This window comes from Pseudopipra pipra, chromosome 20, assembly GCF_036250125.1.
Source record: "Pseudopipra pipra isolate bDixPip1 chromosome 20, bDixPip1.hap1, whole genome shotgun sequence".
In the NCBI taxonomy this organism is placed as follows: Eukaryota; Metazoa; Chordata; class Aves; order Passeriformes; family Pipridae; genus Pseudopipra; species Pseudopipra pipra.
In genome coordinates this window covers 1,806,310-1,825,036 of record NC_087568.1, presented here as the reverse complement: position 1 = coordinate 1,825,036, position 18,727 = coordinate 1,806,310, and the positions used below count along the sequence as shown (strand labels likewise).

The following is an 18,727-nucleotide window of genomic DNA, read 5'->3' as shown; positions in this document are numbered from 1 at the left end:
GGCAGCAGCCTGACAGTTTTCAGGACACCTGAGTCACTTCCCGCTTCCTCCATCCTTCTGTCACTGCTGCTGCAGAGATCCTGCCGTGAGTGGGTCTGCTGGGGGGGAGGATGTGGCCCTGTGCATTCCAGGGAGCATCACAGCCCAGGGCCCTGGATCACCTGCTCCCTGCACAGCCAGGTCCAGCGTACCCCCAGGAATCCTACCAAACCCTCTGAGCTCCAGGAGTTTCTTTCTAAAAATCAAATCCTTTTTGTCACATGAAGAAGAGCAGCAGGATGTGTTAAGATCAGAGGCAGTGTGATGGAGGACAGGGCAGTCACAGCTGCTCCAGGAGGGTATAAGGCACACAGGCACTCTTCAGGCACGTGGGAGAATTGGCCCAAATGCTGGTGTTTGCCACCTGTCGAGTACCCTGTGCCTACCACAGAGCCACATGCAGCACATGGAGCACTAAGGTTCAGTGATCCCAAACCATCATGGACCAGTTCAGTCCTGCTGCAGCCTGTGCTCCTGCTGCTAATGATTTGCAGGGCATCAACTTCCATCCCAGGCACACTTTCCTGTTTCCATGTTGCTGCCCCCCAGGGCAGTGCTGGTCTCCTGCTTGTCTCGCTTCCTTGCACCCAAGCTGGTGGCAGGAGCAGCTGTGAGCTGGGGCAGGGAGCACTCTTTGGAGTTAATCACTGACCTGTATGTGAGCAGTGCAGGTGCATTGATGTCCACAGCTTCACACCTTGCTGCTGACAGCACTGCTAGCCCATGGACACTGGAAATGGCACTGGGAACAGAGCAGGGGTCAGGAAAGTGGAACAAGCATCCGCCCCGAGGGTGGTTACTGCCAAGCAGGGGGACATCAGCGTTTCATAGCTGTATTTTCAGTGAGAAAAGGTGCATTCAGGTGGGTTCCCACTCTGTGTGTCTGCTTTTACAGCTGTCTGTAATGAGTTCTTCGTCTTTCTTTACCTGTCTGTGAAGTAGTTGCACACCCAGGTACTGGCCCCATCTGCTTGCCTCTGCCTGTGCCCCTGGCTGTGATGCTCTGGTACAGTTTTGATGATAAGACCTCTATAACAACAAGTACTGATACTGTAAAACCCTCTTTTTCCATAATTCCTGCTATCTAAACCCAAGCTCTTCTCTCATCACGATTCAGTAATCTCAGTAGCTCCCCTGAGGCTAATGGTGTCCTTGAACTGCTTAATATTCTGGAGTTTTGGAAATGACACAATTAGCATTGAATTTCCTTTCTCTTACAGTAGCAGTCTCGTTTCCAAGTTTGAGCAGGGCTTCATGGACAATTTGAGGAGAACCCAGAGACCTTCCTTTAGCAATTGCAGTTTTATTGGCACTCAATAATCTCTAACCAAGGCCCAATTGGTGAGAAGCAGCATGTCATCCATGCAGTGCTTGAATCTGCTCAGGGGTACACACCTGGGTAGTGCCAGCTGGGACTGCCAGGGGCAGCCTGGCAGGAGAAGGGTGAGCTCCCTTCTGTTTGTCTTCACTTTGCTGTATTCAGAAATGCACATGATACAAGAGCTCTTGGGCAGATTCCAAAAGCCATTTGTGCCCTGTGTGTTGTTCAGAACAACCAAGACTCTTTCTGAAGTCAATGGGAATTAAGAATTGTCTGCTTTAGAAAATCCCTCTTAATAGTTGCATCTGAGCCCTGGACCTGACTCTGCTGATTTTCCTAAGGAGGCAGGATCTTAGAGCACTGCTTGCCAAGTCTTCACTAACAGACCTTCCCCACACAGTCCCTGTGGCCTTACAGGGACCGACCCCCTCCGAGCTCAATGGCCTGTTCCTGGCTGGAATTGCTGTGCTGTTGCTGCTCTCACATGCAAACACATGCTTTCAGTGCAATGCTTGGAGGTCGACTGTAAGTCACTGGGCTTTCTGTAAGAAATGTTTTCTCAAGTGGAACTGTTGGAGATCGATAGTATTAACAGCTACACAGGAAAAGTCTCCTTGCCTGGGAATAAAGCAGATTATTTTGGTCCTTGACTGTCTCAGACCAGCACATAGCAAAGCTGTTCATGGAAGTTGCTGGCATTGAGGAGTGGAAAGGTTCAGCTGCACCCAGGGCTTGAACTAACAAAGAACTCTTTGCCATGAAGGAGAACAAAGCCTGATTGCACCTAGCAAAGGACTCATGGAGCCTGGCCTGCACAGAGCTCAGCATCCCCCATTTTCATTCTGGTCTAGTTTGTAATCGAGTGCTGGTTCTGAATGCAAATGGAGATCAAGTCTTCATTCTAGCTTGGATTTTGCTTGCTCAAAGATAAAGGTGCCAAGTCCAGCTTCCTGACTCTGCTGTGGATATGCAAAGAAAATGCTAATTTCCCTAGTAGGTGGCTAGGAGAAACCACAAGGCACAGAGCTGGTGGACAGCACACAAGATACAGATGGGGTGTAATAGCAGGTTTGGAAGCCAGGAGATGTTCCCTCCCTGCAGCACTTACCCAGAGCAGGTGTTAGTCATGCAGATGTAGCTTCTCCAGATTCTCAACAGCAAGCTGGATTCCTTCTTCTCCTTTGGATAAGTATCCACGCTGGGAGGACATGCTCAGCATCATCTCCTTCACATCCCAAGGTCTGGAGGCTTTAAGGAGGAGGCTGCAGAGCAGCACCAGGTGCTGGGAGTGGGGAACCACTGTAGGTCACACCTGGCCCTCCTGGGAGCAGGGGCTGGGTTGACTTGATTTTTGAGTTGAACATGTGGGACCTTCTCTCCTCAGACTTCTCCATCTTTACCTCACCTGCCTGCTCTGGGCCTCGGGAGCACCGACATTCCCTCTCCATCCCTGCACTCAGGTGGCTCCCAGCCTGCCTCTGCTGCCTCCGCTGTGCCGTCCTCCTTCACTTGGGCACCTGCACTAAAATAGCATCCTTACATAAACACAGTGTGTTGCATTATTTAGAGGCCTGAAACCCTGGCACCTGCCTTTGTCAGAGCCTCAGCATGGCCGTGGGATTAGGGTTTCTCCCTGTCTCTGTGCTGTGCCAGTGTGAGCCCCTACCAGGACCCCCATTAAGCCCCCACCCCACGCACTGCAGCCCCCGCAGCCTCACCGTGGTGGGTCCTGCCTGTCTCCCATGGCCATGGACTGCTCGTGGGCTGAACAGTGCTCTGCTTCCTCGAAGAACACCATCACAAACACACCTGTGGAGAGCCACAGAAGAAGAAAATTTGCTTTCAGTTTTCATTCTCTCTCCAAGCAAGCAATAAACACCAACTCCCAGAGACAGAGCAAAGCAGCCCTTTTAATCACCTGTCCCATCTCTCCCTCCTGCTTCTCTGAGAGCACCAGCTGCTCTTTTTCCTCTCTGGACAGCTTAGCCAAAATACCTGAAGTGATCCAGGACCATCTCCCCTGCTGTGGCCTGTCAGGCTCAGGGGGAGGGGTGGGTAGGAAGCGAATATACTACAGGGATTTTGGAGCAAGCAGCAGAAATCCTCAGTTCCCTCCTGCTCATGTCTTTGTAGGAGCAGTATCTGGTGGCCTGGCCTGGCCCTGCCAGCAAGGTGCTGAGTAGCTGTCACTTGGCAGAGAGTGGCTATAACCAGAACAACTGAATGAATGAAATAGAAAATTAACATTCTTGCTTTGTGAGTGAGAATCAGACACACAAAATGCTCCGGTACCTTCCCACAGCCATACAGGGGGTCTGGGGCTTTTCCATGAAGCTCTGAGCTTGCTGCAGAGTCCTGGCTCCTGCTCTTTAGAGCTTTGTTGTTTGAACATTGATGAGCAAGGTTTAAAGCAATCCAGTCTCCTACCTTGCTTCTTGGCCTACATATCAGTCTGGAGGACAACTAGGATATGAAACGTACTAAACGAGGACTTTCTCTTCAGGGCCTCATGACACCAGTGTTTATAGGGAAACAGAGAATTACTTGAAGGTATCACAGTGTATAACTGCAGTTTCACTTCTCAGGGTTATTTCAGGTGATTCTGACCTGCTTCTAATGAAATTAGCACTTTTTATCTGCAATAACCTAGCAGCTCCTTCAGGTAGGGACCATTTTCATGCTCATGTGCACTCTGCCTGGTACATGGACTCCATTGGGGTGGGGTCCCAAGACACTACTTCATTACTGAACCTAATTAATCATCCAAGACACTGCAGAGGGAAAAGGTAATTTGTTTTCTCCTGCAAAGTGAATAGAGGTAGGGAAGAAAATAAGCTTCCCTATGAGCTGGGGTTGGCCTGCCCTGGCCAAACAAGGACTGAAGGGCCATGTGTGGGAAAGCTCCCTATTAAACCTGGGGACAGCAGGGAGCTCCTGGAAGTGACAGTCACACAATGGTGCTTTTGTCAGAGAGGCACCAAAGGCCAGATGATGTCACCTTGTGCTGGGCTGTGAGGCTGCTTGTGCCTCTCAGGATGGAGCTCAGCAGCATTGCACTATCTCTTTAATAGGGAGGAGGCAATGAAAAGGCTGCTTTTATCCCACCCTTTTTTAAAGCAGACGGAGTAGCTTTGTTCTAGAACAGTCTACGGGTTTTCAGGGGTGGAAAAGACTAATTGCAGAGCCTCTGCTAGCCCTGGTCTCCCCACCAGCTCCCATCACCTGCAGGAGCCCTGCTCACCCCCATAAGTGTAACTCTGATCACTGTCTGCTCCACATCCTTTGGACTGGCTCAGAGGAATATCTGAACTCCAGCCACGTCCTTTGCCATCTCACTTTAGATGGAAAGATCAAGTTATCCTTAAAGGCTCTATGAGGCCTTAAAGGCAGTCTGAGACCTCCCAAGGGTAAGATCTATTGAAGATGAGGAGAAAGGAGATGAAGAGGAAGGCCTGTATTAACATATCCATCTGAATGCTGTGAAGCAGAATTCCTCAGATGGCAAAGGAGACCTGGATAAAAAACAGCTCTTTCCCCTCCTTCTCTTTACCTGACCAGCCAGGGCAGCATCCTCACAGCCCCTGCCCGAGCTCAGCCAGCACCACTGGCCACCCAGGGATCCTCTGTGATGGGCTGGGGTCACATTTCCTTGCTGCCCTTCCAGGGACTCCCAGAAACCCAGGAGGGCTGTGATAGCTCCTCAGCCCTCTCAGCTCGCTGCGTGGGCAGCAGTGTGCAGCATCTACAGAGGGTTTGCTGGATGGTGGAAGGAACTAATTTAAATGAGAAAAAGAGACTTTGGGTATGTTGCCAGCATTCTTCTTGCCTATTGTACTCCCCCTTCGGTTTCTGCTTTCCACTGAACAGTTTTATGTTTCCAAGGATCATAAATTCTCATTTTTCCACTGGGCAGGAGGTGCTCTCCTGGTCTGCAGCGCTTCCTGCGTCGCTTTTGTGTCCGTGTTGCCCAGTTACTGCAGCACAGCCCCAGACTATGCCTGGCCACATTCACAGCGGCCACGGCCCCAGGAGCGTGTGCTCCGACGGGCACGGGGAGTTCAGAGGATTCAGACAGGCATGGGGAGTTCAGAGGATTCAGACAGGCACATGCTTCCCCAGAGGGACAAAGGAAGGGCCATAACCCAGCGGTGTCCAGACGGAGCCGCGGGGAGGGCAGCGCTGACCGGTGACCGCAGCGGCTGTCCCGGGAAGGTGGGATGTGATGCTGAAGGAGGGATCAGAGGCTGGACCACAGCCTGCTGTCCAAATGGTGTGGGAACTGACACTGCTCCTTGTCAGCTCTGAGGCGACACACAGAGCTCAGCTAAGCTGTGCTGGCTGGGAGAAGAACTCTGGGGTTTTCTGTAGCATCAGTTCCACGGGCAGCACTCCCAGCACCCGCCGTTCAACCAGCAACTGAGCTAATGCCCTGTCCTCACCATCCTCACAGTGTCAGTCACTTTGAAATTAATCACATTCCTGAGCTTGAAATACTTGGATTTATCATTTTAGTTCCTAAGGTGGCCCTGTTATAGTCCTGGAGGTCGCACACCACAGTGGAGGGAAGGATGCCAGGCTGGGAGCAGGGACGGGGGTCCTGCCAGGGGGATGCTGTCGGGGGGCAGAGCCGAGCTCATTGCCACCTCCTCATTGCCATGCTCCCTGTGTCCGTCTGGCAGGCTGGGCTTGGGAAGGGGCCGGGACTGGTTATTGTTGAGGGGTTGTTTATGGACACATAGATCCTGCACCCTGCCAGGCCCGGCCGGGGCGAGGGGAGGCCGAGGGCAGGGCAGCAGGCTGAGGGCTGGCTGCAGAATTTATGGCTGCAGGAAGAAGTCGTCCATTTCCAAGCCTGTGGCATCTTCCTTTGGGCATGCAAATAAGTCAGTACCCAGCTGTGATTGGGAGCATTGACACACTTCTGTTTAAAAACCTGGAGAGCCTCTGCCTTGATTTCCCTTAATACAAGTTAAAACACCATTTGAACCATGGCCAGGAGCATGTTCTGGCCCTGCTGCTCCTTGTTAATGAGGAAGATGCATTTTTTGGAAGCAGAGTCTGCCCCCAAGACCTGCAAACTCTCTATTTTATGACAGTTTTCATTTGCATAATGAAGGCCCTGATACCTTCGGTAATTAATCACATTAAGAATTGCTTCCTTGAATAACTGTATTCATGCAGGTTGTTCCTAGTGCTGGAAACTGCACATGATTTCCAATGTGCATTAGCCCAACTTTCATCAGCAGATGGGAGCTGGTAACTGCATGTGTAATTTATATCTGCTTGGGTGGAATTATCCAATGAAATATGCATCACACGGCGCCATTAACATTTCTAGTCATACAGTCTTTAGCTCGTGGGTAAGTTAATATTACATGCCAACAGTGTCTGGGACCATATGAAAGGCAAGGACTTGAACATGGGGATTTAAAAGCAGAAATGGAAAGTATTCCAGGTCAGACATAGAAGATATAGAATTAATGACGCTGCTAAAATAAATGAGATTAATTGCCCTTTTTTGACCTGCATTTTTTTTTTATAAAGTCTCCCATCTTGCCTCCCTAGTTAAGAAAGCTGCCAGGCTGCTGAATTGCTGCCTGCAAGGGCAACTGCAGATCCTTTAGCATCCACAAAGCTTTCCCCCATAGGACAGCACGAGCAGCAGGGGAATAGCGATTGAATTGTGGAAGGCAGCAGAGATAAATGCTGCTGTGTGGGTTTGGATTGTCGGTAACCTTGACAAATCCGGGGGAAAAAAATCACGTCAATTCAATAGCAAGAAAAAAATCAGTGGCTACACTTCGCTTTGGTGACAGTGCCAGGTCAGCCAGGAGCCTCGTGCCGGGATGGAGGTTGGTTTGTGCATGACCATTTTATAGGAGAAAGTCTGCAGCCTTTGGGTGCGTTTTTCCATGTGCTTTTTTGTCCTTACATAAATCAGGGTTCATTAAAATACTGATTCCTGCTTGATAGGAAACAATTAAATGAGTGACGCTGTATCCCATCTGCCTCTTCTGTGGAGAGGTGGGGAGAGAGTCCAGCCCCAGCTCATGTGGGGCTCTGCCCATCCCTGCTCTGGGAGCACAGTGCTCTCACCCAGCTGGTGTTCCTGCTGCCTGTGCTGGGACATCCTACAGCTCCTGCTGCCTGAGGGGTTTCACCCTTCAGAAAGGATTTTGGGGCCCACTGAGTTTTAACTGTTTTGGGGCTGAGCTAATTCCGACCACAGCTGGGTCCCAAGCCCTCCTGTGCCCTGACCAGGTGCTCCCAGGAGGATTCAGCAGTGGCCACGAGCTGCGTGGAGTGAGAAGAACCAACAAACTCCTTCCTCACTGAGGATGCTGTGGCAAAGGGCCACAACCAGCTCACAGTGCTGTACAGCTCTGGCTGGAGCTGAACCCTGTACCTGTCCTGAAGCCAGGCTGGGGAGGTGCTGTGTGGGAGCTGGCTGGAGTTCCCTGGGATTAGAGCCTTGCCATCCCTCCTGGCAGCACCCGCAGATGCGCTGCCGCTGCTCCCAATTGTTCCTTTCTGTCCGAGAGAGAAAGAAAAAGCATCTCTGCAAAATCCAGGCTTGGACTTTGCTTAAAGCCTTTGAGTAAAGAGCCTTGTTTGAATGTAATTGCACCCCTGTTGCTACAATGGGAAAATACACTGTATTGCTCTTTCTTGGAAAGCTCAGCTAGTATTTTCCCAGCCATTTGTGTATAAAGAAAGATAAACAGCTCTCTAGCGGGCAGAACAGTCTATCCCGGGTTTATTGACATTCACGGAAGCAGGCAAGGAGAAACAGTTTGGTGAGTGCAGGGGAGGGGGAGCAGCTGGGCTGGGGGCACTGGGCACAAGGGGCTGTGTGGGTGGAGGGTGGGAGAAGCCCTCTCAGGTGCTGGCCATGGTGGGCCCATCTGCCTGGCCTCAGACCCGCGCACAGCACATCCCTGTGGGCCCCCCTGGCAGTCTGCAGGATGCCCTCACCACCTCACCCTTCCTCTCACTCCTCCCCATAAATAAAAAACGTGTATAGCAAATTTAGTTCCAGCTTCACACGCAATAGCGCTATAGATAGATTTTTAAAGAGCTTGTCTGAAAGTAATAATTCATGGGGAGATCAAAAGGCTGTGGTTTAATCCAGAGTCTGTCTGATACCATAAACCTTGCAGAGTGCTAACAATTCAATGAGCAGCATCAAAGGCCTGATACACATGAAAGCCACCCAATTTTCTGTCTGTAAGGCTTACAATGGGTGCTGAGGAGCTGGGAAGATCTGTGTCTTCCCTGCAGAGCTTGGGTGACAGAGCCACACACAGTCCTTCAACTTCAGCCTCCCAAAAGAGGTGCCTGGACTCTGTTAACACCTCAAGTGCTCCCTGCACCTCCACTGACTGTATAAAGAGATCAGAGTTCTAATTAGGTGTCTAATTACATGGCCTAGGTAGACTTCAGACTGCACTTGCTGCTTGGCGTCACCTTGTGCTCCACACCCAAAAATCACACGGGCTGTGTTAGTTCTCCAAAGTGACGTGACAAAGCAGTGGATTTCAGATAGGGAATGCAAAAAATATGGGGTATCAAAATGCTGTATTTGGAACTGAAAATAGTGCCTAAAATGGGGGCAGGAAGGATGAGTGCTGTAAACACCGGTCCCCAGAGTGGAAGGGCTCTGCCATGCTTCTGGCTGTCAGTTAAAGCAACATTTAAAAGCCAGTGTTTAATTTTTAACACAAATGGAGGTGAGCTCAGGCTGCAGACACCTGCAGGTGAGGAGCTGGGTTTTTCTCCAGAGATCCTGATCCCACAGAGGTTAATGTGATTATGCAAATGGCTGAGCTATAATTGCGTTACTGCCGCCCATCTGGCCCTCCCTGCAGCTCCTGAGCGATTTTATATTCCCCATGCACCGCAGCACTGACACACAAGGGATGCCATAAATCACTGCTTGGTGTTTGCTGGAAGTGCCACCTCCCCATCAGACCTCGGGAGCAGAATCCTGCTGGACCAGGCATGGCCAAAACACATCAGGAAAGTTCTTCCCAGATCCAAATTAAATGTAGTCCAGAGGATTGAGCTCTACTAGTCCTCTCCTAAGGGATGCTCCCGACAAAGCCAGGATCCTGCCCCACATTCCAGCTACAGCAGCATGTCCTTCCTGACATGGTTTTTCTTGGTAGAATAAAACAAATTCCCACCTCCCTCAGCAGCTGAAGTTAAACTAAACCCTGACATTTTCACCTAAGACACTGGCTACCACACACTGTCCCAGGTACCCCCCAATACTCTTTTAAACTTGGATTTTTCTTCTCACCAGTATGAATTCAAAGCCAAGAACATTAAGAAGAAGAAGGTGAGCATCATCGTGTCCGTGGACGGGGTGAAGGTGATCCTGCGCAAGAAGCAGAAGGTGAGGCTTCTCCAGCCCAGCCAGGGCCCTTGGGGCCAGGGCACCTGGGATGTTGGCTATGGCCACGTCTGAGTGTTACTGCTGCTCAGGGTAGTCACACTTCTAACCAAAACTGGCCTTCTCTTATAAACCACACAGAATTTTCACAAGAAAACACTACCGTTTCCATCCAACTAATAACAAAACCTTGCTGAAAAAAAGAGAGTGAAAATTACACCATGGGAAGAGGATTGGGTTTTTTCTATTAAAAAAAAATGCCAAGCTCTAAAGAAATACAGTTTCTTTTTGTTGCTAATACCAGTAAGCTTTTTCCATGATGCCTGGTCTGAGCACCCCTCAGCTCTTTGCCCAACTGAGCTTCCCACCGAGCAGCTGGATCCAGATCTCCTAAGCCCCAGCTCAGGGCCTTCTTCCCCAAAACATGGAACTCTTCTGCATATTTGATGCTATAAATTAATCTTAGGGACCATTTTCAGCCCTGAAGGCTGTGATCAGATATGATAAATGATCCAAAAAAATCCATTTCCATCCAAGATACTGTTAAAACAGCCACTGCTCATCTAGTCACGCTATAGCTTGGATTTTGGCTGGGGTCAAACACACCATTCCCCAGGTTTCCTACAGCATGGTGGAGTTTCACCTTTACCTGATTTACTGTAATTTTCTTTCTGCCCTCTTCTAACAGAGAAAGGAGTGGACCTGGGACGAGAGTAAGATGGTGGTGATGCACGACCCCGTGTACAGGTACGTGGCGGGGGATTCACACCAGGGAGGCCCAGTCAGCCCTGGGTGATGTGTGCCATCCTCCCACCTGCTGAGATACCTCCACCACGGCTTTCCAAAGGACCATCTAAAATTAACGAGGGTACAGAGTTACTGCCGATGGGGAATCCTTTTCATACAGTTTTGAGAGCGAGATGGACTGATCTCGCTTTGAAGCTGGCTCTGCTTTGAACAGGGTCACCCAGGTGACCCCCAGAGGTGCCTCAACCCGGATTACTCTCTGATTCTGCCTCTGAAGACAGGCCTCCCACAGTTTTCCTTCAGAGCATGGTTCTCTGTGTGCTCCTGAAGAAGGGCCTTACTCTCAGGTGTAAGTGCTTGCAGGGAATTAACCCTTATGGACGTGGTAAGAGAGCATTACTTTCCATAGTGCCTGCCATAGGTTCCTGAGGAATTTCAGAGACCACAAGCCCCATCTGGTGCCTCAGGAGCCCTCGGGGATGTGAAGGCAACCCCAGTGATGGAGTGTGGCCTGAGGACACAGTTAAGAGCACAGAGTGCTCCAGGCTGTTAGATCTGCCAATAAATAATTGTATCACAAGCACAGAACCCACAGGACTGGGATCCCCAACACTGGTTTTAGGGGTCAGAGCCCTTGGCAAGGAGATAAGGAGCAGAGGACATGCTGATGCATTATCCATGCCCACTTCTCACCTCTGACTTTCGTTAAAGATTATTACAGGATCTACAACAACTGCTCCAATTGCAAGTTCAACACCCAAAAAATTCCAGTGACAGAAAAGAGTAGAAGAAAAAGAACATTTCAAGAATCCCTTTGGTTTCTTCTCTGTTCAGAGCTGAACTCACTTGTCACGTTTTTACCCAATTAAATCAAACATATAAAAAAGTCTTCAAAAATGGTTTTGCAGCTCAGGGAAGAGTGTCAGCCTGAATATCAGAGAGAGAAATCCTCCGAGTGCACTCAGCATCCCTGGGACAGGCTTTTGTGCTGTGCCACCTGCCTGCTGCCCAGGGGGAACCTGTCAGGTCCCCAGGCTGGCTGCCCTGAGGGGCAGGACACTCATACAGGCGGTTCTGCCACGCTGCAGCCTGGGCAGGGGTTAATTGCTGGGGCTAAAAATAGCCACACGCTTTCCAAGACTATAGATTTTTTCACTTTCCCACAGCATCTTTAAAAAGCTTTTGCCTGCCTCAGAAACCAGAAGGTTTTCCATCAAGCCTGAAACACTCTCTAAATCCATCGCCTCCTGCCTTCAAAATTGCAGGAGGGGCTGTGCAGCAGCACCGCCTCGTTCCTCCAACCCTGGAGCCCACCCATCCTAGGTACCCACAGGAGATGAGGTGGTCTGGAGGGCAGAAAATCCCCTGGCTGTTTAATTCCCTTTGTCTCTCTCCTACCTAGAATCTTCTATGTCTCTCATGACTCGCAAGACCTGAAAATTTTCAGCTACATCGCGAGGGACGGCGCCAACAACTCCTTCAGGTGCAACGTCTTCAAATCCAAGAAGAAGGTAGGACACTCCCAGGGCTGCACCCAGGCCATCCCTGGGAAAGAGGTCTATGAGGGGCCTCACTCCTTCCCGTGCAGGAACCTAAATAGCTGCTGGGTTAGAGGGTGCAGATCCCTGGGGAGACACCAAGGCAGCGCCAGTGCTGGATGCCCCCAAAACAATGTGCCTGGTGCTCGTCCCCTCCTGCCCAGCCCGGGCAGCGGCGCAGTCCACACAGGGATAGGAACACCGAGATCCAGAGTGGGGAACTGGGAGCCCCCAGCACAGGAGGAGGCCCGGCAGCGTGGGGCAGGTTCCCGGGTGCCCCATGGGTGGCGGGGTGGTGGCGGTGGCAGCACGGCCACCCTGGGCTGAGCAGTGTGGGGTTGCTCCGCAGAGCCAGGCGATGCGCGTGGTGCGCACGGTGGGACAGGCCTTCGAGGTGTGCCACAAGCTGAGCCTGCAGCACGCCCTGCACAACGCCGACGGGCAGGCGGACGGGGCCAGCGACAAGTCAGCCGAGGAGCAGCCGCTGGAAGGTGACTCGTGGCTCCCCTGGGGCACGGGCAGACCCCCCACCCCTCAGCAGTGGGTGTGGGGGTGCTCTGGGGTGGGCAACTTCAGGGTCGCATGTCCCTCATGTGCTTCAGACCCCTTCAGGTAGGGGGCATGGGGAATCTGCCCTGCCTGCCCACTGGGCACTGGGGAGGTGGAGCCCCCTCATCCAGCAAGCTCAGGGTCTGCAGCCCCTCGGCTGCCCTGCTCCCTCCCTCCGGCCCCTTCACCGCATGCCAAGACTTGGAGCAATCCTGGCTGTTGTCCCTGAGCTTCCCTGAGCTCCCAGCCCTGCACGGGGCCCCAGCTCTTCCTGCGCTCCTGCACGGGCAAGGGGGGCTCGGGTTCATGTGTCCGTCTCGTTTGAAGTCCACCAGATAAAGGGCTCCAAGATCACGGATATGGACGAGGTTGGCATCGACACTGAGGGCATCTGTATGTCTGAGAGGGGACCCAGAGAGCTACCAGGTGCCAGGGGGGACCTTGGCATGCTGAAACCTGGGCAAGCCTCAAAGGATAAGAACGGCCAGGTAATGGGGGGGAGGGCTGGGGGACAGTCCTTGTGCTCTGCTGCTGCTGGGGTTCCTCCGCTCAGGGTCATTGTATCATGGCTTGATTTGGAGGCACTTTCATGGAGACCCCATTGCAGACCCCCTCTGGCTCCCTGCTCAGGACAGGCTGTTTAGCTCCCAGTTTTCCCACAGCAGGGCTGTGTCTCAGTGCTGGGGCAGGGCTTGAGGCGAAAGGCAGGAGTGGGGCCGCGGCGCATGGCTGAGCAGGCTTCAGACACAGCCCAGGGTGGATTTCTGTGCCCCCAGAGCTGCTCTGCAGCAGTTGCTTGTCCAACTCCCTCAGCAGCAATCCCCAGCTCCCCTCACCACCCAAGCCCAGGTTTCCCAACATCCCAAGGGGGCCCAACCCTGACAGCAAAGGTACCCAGGGCACATTCAGCACGAGCCTTAATGAGTGGCTGCTCCACAGAGCTCTGGGAGCACTTCCCAGGGGCCTGAATGGCATCGCTTCAGCTCACACAATCGTATGGCTCGCAGGGCCTGGCTGAAAACAGCTGCACTGACATGCACTCCATGGGATTCATTTGCGTGCCTGGAAAGGCCGGGATTTCCTGTGCATTCCTTCTGGCTCTGCCCAGGCAGGAGAGGGCAGGGGCAGGAAGGGCTGCAGGCACTGGCAAATGCTCCAGGCACCAGGGTACCGCCCAGCCTGGGCAGCCACATCACGGAAAGGTGGTGGGGTGTTTGGGTCACTTCCTGCTGTCTCCTCCCAAGGGGACCTGCCCTCCCCAGACATAGCCAATGCAGCCCTGCCAGCTCTCTGGGAGCAGGAGCCACTCCAAAACACACTGTCCTGGGGATCACACAGACATGCAGAGCCTGACACCGAGCCCAGGGCTGCCCCCTCAACATCCCCCTGAGTGCCAGGGGTGCAGGGGCCCCTCTGCTGCACTGGGGTCAGAGCTGTGGGGAACCACAATCCAAATCCCAGCCTGAGCTGGTCGATCCGCTCACCTGCCCATTTCTTTGTGCCCAGGATGCCGAGAACTGCTCCCTACACCTGGCCAGCTCCCAGCAGCTGCTCAGCCCGAGCAGCCCCTGCTCCTCAGCCTCCATCACCCCGCTGGCCTCCCAGCACTGCCTCCAGCTGCTCCAGCAGCAGCTCCTCCAGCAGCAGCAGCAGACACAGGTGGCTGTGGCCCAGGTACGCGCCCTGCCCTCCCCTCAGGGGGCACCAACACTTCTCTCCCTGCTCCAGCCTGGCCAGGCTGGGCTGACAGTAGGGCAGGTGGGAGCAGGCTGGGGCCCTGGCAGCACTGCTGGCAGCATTCCTTGTGGCACAGCTCACAGCAGGGTTTGCAGCTCCCCTCGCAGCATCGCTTGCAGTGCAACCCGCAGCCTTGCTTGTGGCATCCCGTGCAGCACCGCTTGCAGCACGGCTGAGCTCCCCCAGGCCCGGGGCTGGCTGCACGCACGACCTCACACCACTCCGAGAGCGTGGCAGGGCCCGGCAGAGCCCCCAGCTCCCATTTCACCCTGTTTCATCCCATTTTTGGATGGAAATCATCCCCCCTCGGTGACTCTTCCCCCAAACCAGCATCAGAGCGGGGAGCCCCGCGGCTGGGCACCTCCCCTGCTCGTTTCTCGTTAGCGGAGGGACAACAGACCCCACACACACACCCGGGGGTGCCGCTGGACCAGCTCGGGGGGGTCACCGGGGGTGGCGCGGCGGGGCCGGCAGGGGGCGCTGTGGCGCCGCCGCTCCGCCGGTCCCGGGGATGCTCCGGGGATGCTCCCGGGGATGCTCCGCCCGGCCCGGCCCGGCCCGCATCATCCCTTCCCTCCCCGCATCGCCCCGGCCCGGCCCGCAGGTGCAGCTGCTGAAGGACCAACTGGCGGCCGAGACGGCGGCGCGGATCGAGGCGCAGGCCCGGGTGCGGCAGCTCCTGCTGACCAACCGCGACCTGCTGCAGCACGTCTCGCTGCTGGTGCGGCAGCTCACGGTGCTGGAGGCCCGCGAGGAGCAGCGGGACGAGCACCGGCAGCCGGGTGAGCTCAGTGACCCCCCACACACACACTAAGGTTGTTTGGGTGCTGGGGTGCCCCCAGTTCTATCCCTCTGGACCATCTGCACACCCCTTGTGGTCACAGGGAGCAATTGGGGTCGTCCCAGTACCATCCCAGCAGGCTCTGGGTGGCTTTGGGGCATTTCTGCACCCCTCAGTCTAGGGGAGCAGCTGGGTTGGAGATCCCCAGTTTTCATGTGTCCCTTTGTCCATCTCTCACAGTTGACCGCTCCTTGCAAAACCTGTCCCTGGCCCAATCCCTCTCCCTGAACCTGAAGAACCACTACAGCCTGGACGTCCACCTGCCGTCCACCTCCACCCCCGCCAGCATCCTGGGCAGCCCCGTGGCCCCCGGCTCGCTGCCCACCCTGGGCCCCAGGGACTCCTACCTCAACCTCGTCAGCCTGGACAGGGGCAGCCACCGCTACAGCAGCAAGGAGGGGGACGAGTGCCTGGCGGTGCTGGAGGGGCAGGATGGGCTCAGCCGGCGCGTGGAGGGCTCCGAGGTCAGTGACTTCACTCTGCTCAACGGGAGCAGCCGGCAGAAGGTGGATGACGCAGACAGAGGGGACGAGGACAGGTAGGATGTGCCACCTCTGCGTCCCGCCAGCTGGCCTGGGAACACCCTGAGTGGTGCAGGTAAGTACTTGCCCATCACCTCCTCTCTCTCTTCACCTTCCCAGGCGCCAGCCGCCCATTCCCAAGCTCAACCCGCCACCGCCCATCCTACGCAAAAGGTCAAGCAAGACCTCCCCGAGCCTGGAGGTGGAGGTGAAGCCTGAGAGCACTGCCAGCCTGAGCCTGCCCAGTGCCAGCATCTCCAGCCTCACCAGCATCACTGCCAGCTCCCTCACCCTCTTGGACTCTGAGGCGAGGACTCCCGCCCGGAGCGCTGCCTCCAGCACGGAGCCCGGCCCTGCTGGGACGTGCCAACGCAGCCTGGGCAAGGACAGGACGGGAGAGAGCAGGCCAATGTCCCCCTTGGCCAGCATCCGTGACCCAGCAGCCAGCGAGGCCCTGGCCAAGGAGTTGGCAGCCCTGGGCAGCCCCACGGACAGCTCCCTGCCCTTCTCCCCTGTGGACGACACCTGCTTGCACATCAGCTTCTCCGAGGATGAGCTGGACACTGCCGTGGGGCCCAGCAGGGTCCTCTCTTAGTGGGACTGCAGTGGGTGGCAGCTGGTGGCAGCAGCCCCGGCAGCTCCGTCCACAACCCTATGCTGGGGTTGGGGGTCCCTGTGCCCAGGCTGCGAGGCAGGTCCCCTTGCTGTCCCCATCCCACACAACAGCTCCCCCCACCACCTATGGGGCCACCGCACAGGATGGGACCTGACCAGCCCTGCCCAGGTCTGCACCAGCTCGCACTGCCATCCACTGTCCTGTCCCTGCTCACACAGCCAGGGATGCTCCACGGCAGAAAATCCCTGGGAACTGAAGGGTGGAAGCCCTGGGCAGGGCACGGCACAGGGCTGGGAACACCCGCACACGAGGCTGTTCTGGTTCACCAGTTGCTGCCCTTGGTAGCCTGAGCAAGGCCATGTGGCACAGCCACAGTGTCACTCCCCTGCCCAGCTCCCCAAGGCGGGTCCCAGGCTGCCACCCCACTGCCACCATGCTGGTTCTCTCCAGAGCAGCCTGTGTCTACCAGTGCCACGCTGTGCCCAGCCCAGCTTTGGGGACAGCAGCCCCACCACTGTGCCCCCACACGGCGAAGCCACCACTGCCTCCCTCCACAGGTGCCTTTTCCCACTCTCCAGCACCCACTGCCCACATAGGCTGGGACCACCCCCTGAGGCCACAGATGGGTGCAGGGCTGGCCCTGGGAGCCTGTGGCAGTGGGGGGTGACCCCCAAGGAAGGGAAAGGGTGCATCCCATGTCTTGGGCTCTCGCTGGTGGCTGCAGGCAGGAGGCTGCTCCTTGCACTGGTTTAGGGTGTTACAGTGTGGTTTGGGTTTGTTCTGGGAAGTGTGACTGTCCTGGAAGGATTTAAGGTCTAAGGAAGAGTGTTGGGTGAAGGGCAGGTTTTGGGGAGGGAACAAGGGGATCCTTATCCACCTTGGCTGGTTGTGAGAGGGTGTTGGGAAAGTGTTGGAGAGTCGAGTTGGGAAGTGTCAAGCAGAAATGGAGACTTGGGGCAGCCACGCTGCCTGTCCCTGACACTGCTGCTCCCACAGGGAGATAGGGGTGACAGGACATGCACCCCAGAACCAGCCATGGCAGTGACAGGGCTGGGAGGGGGCTGGTGACGGGGCTGGGGGCTGTAAAGCTGGGCTGGGCTGTCCCGTAGTGCGGTAGTGACAGCCCGGCCCATCCGTAGGATGATGTGTCCGTTCACTGCGGTTCCGTAACAGACTTTTAAAGGAAAAAATAAAGGTGTCGGATTTGCAGAGCCAGTGCTGTGTCTCTGCCCCATGGGGCCCACGCAGAGGGAGTCCTGAGCCTGTGAGGTCAGACTCTGGACTGTACAGGTATTCCCAAAGAGGGAAGATCCCTGCTGGGAATGACGGTTGAGCCCCTGAGCTGCCAGCCAAGTCCCTACACCCTCCCCATCCTGCAACCCCAGTGCAGGTCCCAGCAGCCCCCTCTGCTCCCCCTGGCAGGGCCAGTGACAATGGGAGGTCCTGTGTCCCCACACATGCTACCACAGGGCAGAGGGATTCCATAGTCAGGGATGGGCCCATCTCCAGTGAACCCCTCCTGTCCCAGGCCCATCAGCACCCCCACGGGCTGCATGGCACCGACCACCACCTGCCACAGCTTCCATCAGGATGCCCTTTCTAGGCCCCATTTCTGCTCCCAAAATAAATCCTGGGCCCAGCACACAGGGTGAGTACAAGACGAGAGTAGGCAAATGGCAGGCAGGTGGAAAACTTGATGCAGGATGGGATGGGACCAGTGGCATACCAGGGTTCTGGGACACCCCAGAACCCTGTAGCCAGGACAGGCAAGAGAGCCCCTGCCCTCCTCAACATCCTCACCCTGCAGTGCGGGGAAGGGAACCCATGTGCGATTCAGCACTGAGGCTCTAGGACAGACCCTGAGATCCTCCCCCTGTGCAGGAGGGGGGACTCAACTGGAGGCACCCAGGACCTCTGGGGTCCCAGGGCTACTCTCCATCCCTCCACAGAGTGGGTACAGTCTCCAGCAGGACAGAGTGGGGAACAGGGAGCCCTTTCCCTGGGCCCACCGCAGACATCTGCCGGGGGGGCTGCCTGTGTGGGGAGGGGGCACTTCCAGCCCAGAGCCTTATTATGCTTCCTTCATGGGAAGAAACTTTTTCCTTTGCTGTCTGCTAAGCTGCTAGCAATCATCAGGCAGGCAGGTGGTAAAGATTCATATCCATCAAACAATGCCATTTAGTTTGTAACCTGTGACTAAATCTGGTGTTAGCTTTAATTTCAGAGTCTGCTTTAGGGCTCGCTTGTTAATCTCTATGCAAAGCAGATGAAATGAATATGCAGCATTTTGGATGTAATTGTACGGCTTCAATTCAGCACTATAATTTTCCAAACAGGATCTTGCAATCAAGCTTCTATTCATTAGTGTATAAACAATTTAGTTTCTCAGCTCTCCAGTATGCCAATCATCTCAATGGAGTGAG

The 18,727-nt window shown here is 54.8% G+C and overlaps 1 protein-coding gene across 2 annotated transcripts in view; it reads left to right on the top strand.

Moving 5' to 3' along the window:
* Positions 1-17,515, top strand: part of LOC135424932 (carboxyl-terminal PDZ ligand of neuronal nitric oxide synthase protein-like) — a 29,443-nt gene extending 11,928 nt beyond the window's left edge. The window contains exons 3-11 of one of the 2 annotated variants that reach the window (XM_064676641.1): positions 9,666-9,758; positions 10,444-10,502; positions 11,905-12,013; positions 12,390-12,531; positions 12,917-13,077; positions 14,096-14,263; positions 14,931-15,108; positions 15,348-15,705; positions 15,809-17,515. In XM_064676641.1, the coding sequence (XP_064532711.1) occupies positions 9,666-9,758; positions 10,444-10,502; positions 11,905-12,013; positions 12,390-12,531; positions 12,917-13,077; positions 14,096-14,263; positions 14,931-15,108; positions 15,348-15,705; positions 15,809-16,283 (1,743 nt within the window). In that variant the 3' untranslated portion in view covers positions 16,284-17,515. The remainder of the gene's footprint in view (positions 1-9,665; positions 9,759-10,443; positions 10,503-11,904; positions 12,014-12,389; positions 12,532-12,916; positions 13,078-14,095; positions 14,264-14,930; positions 15,109-15,347; positions 15,706-15,808) is intronic. The other variant, XM_064676642.1, reaches the window with a different exon arrangement.
* The last annotated feature ends 1,212 nt before the right edge of the window (positions 17,516-18,727 follow it).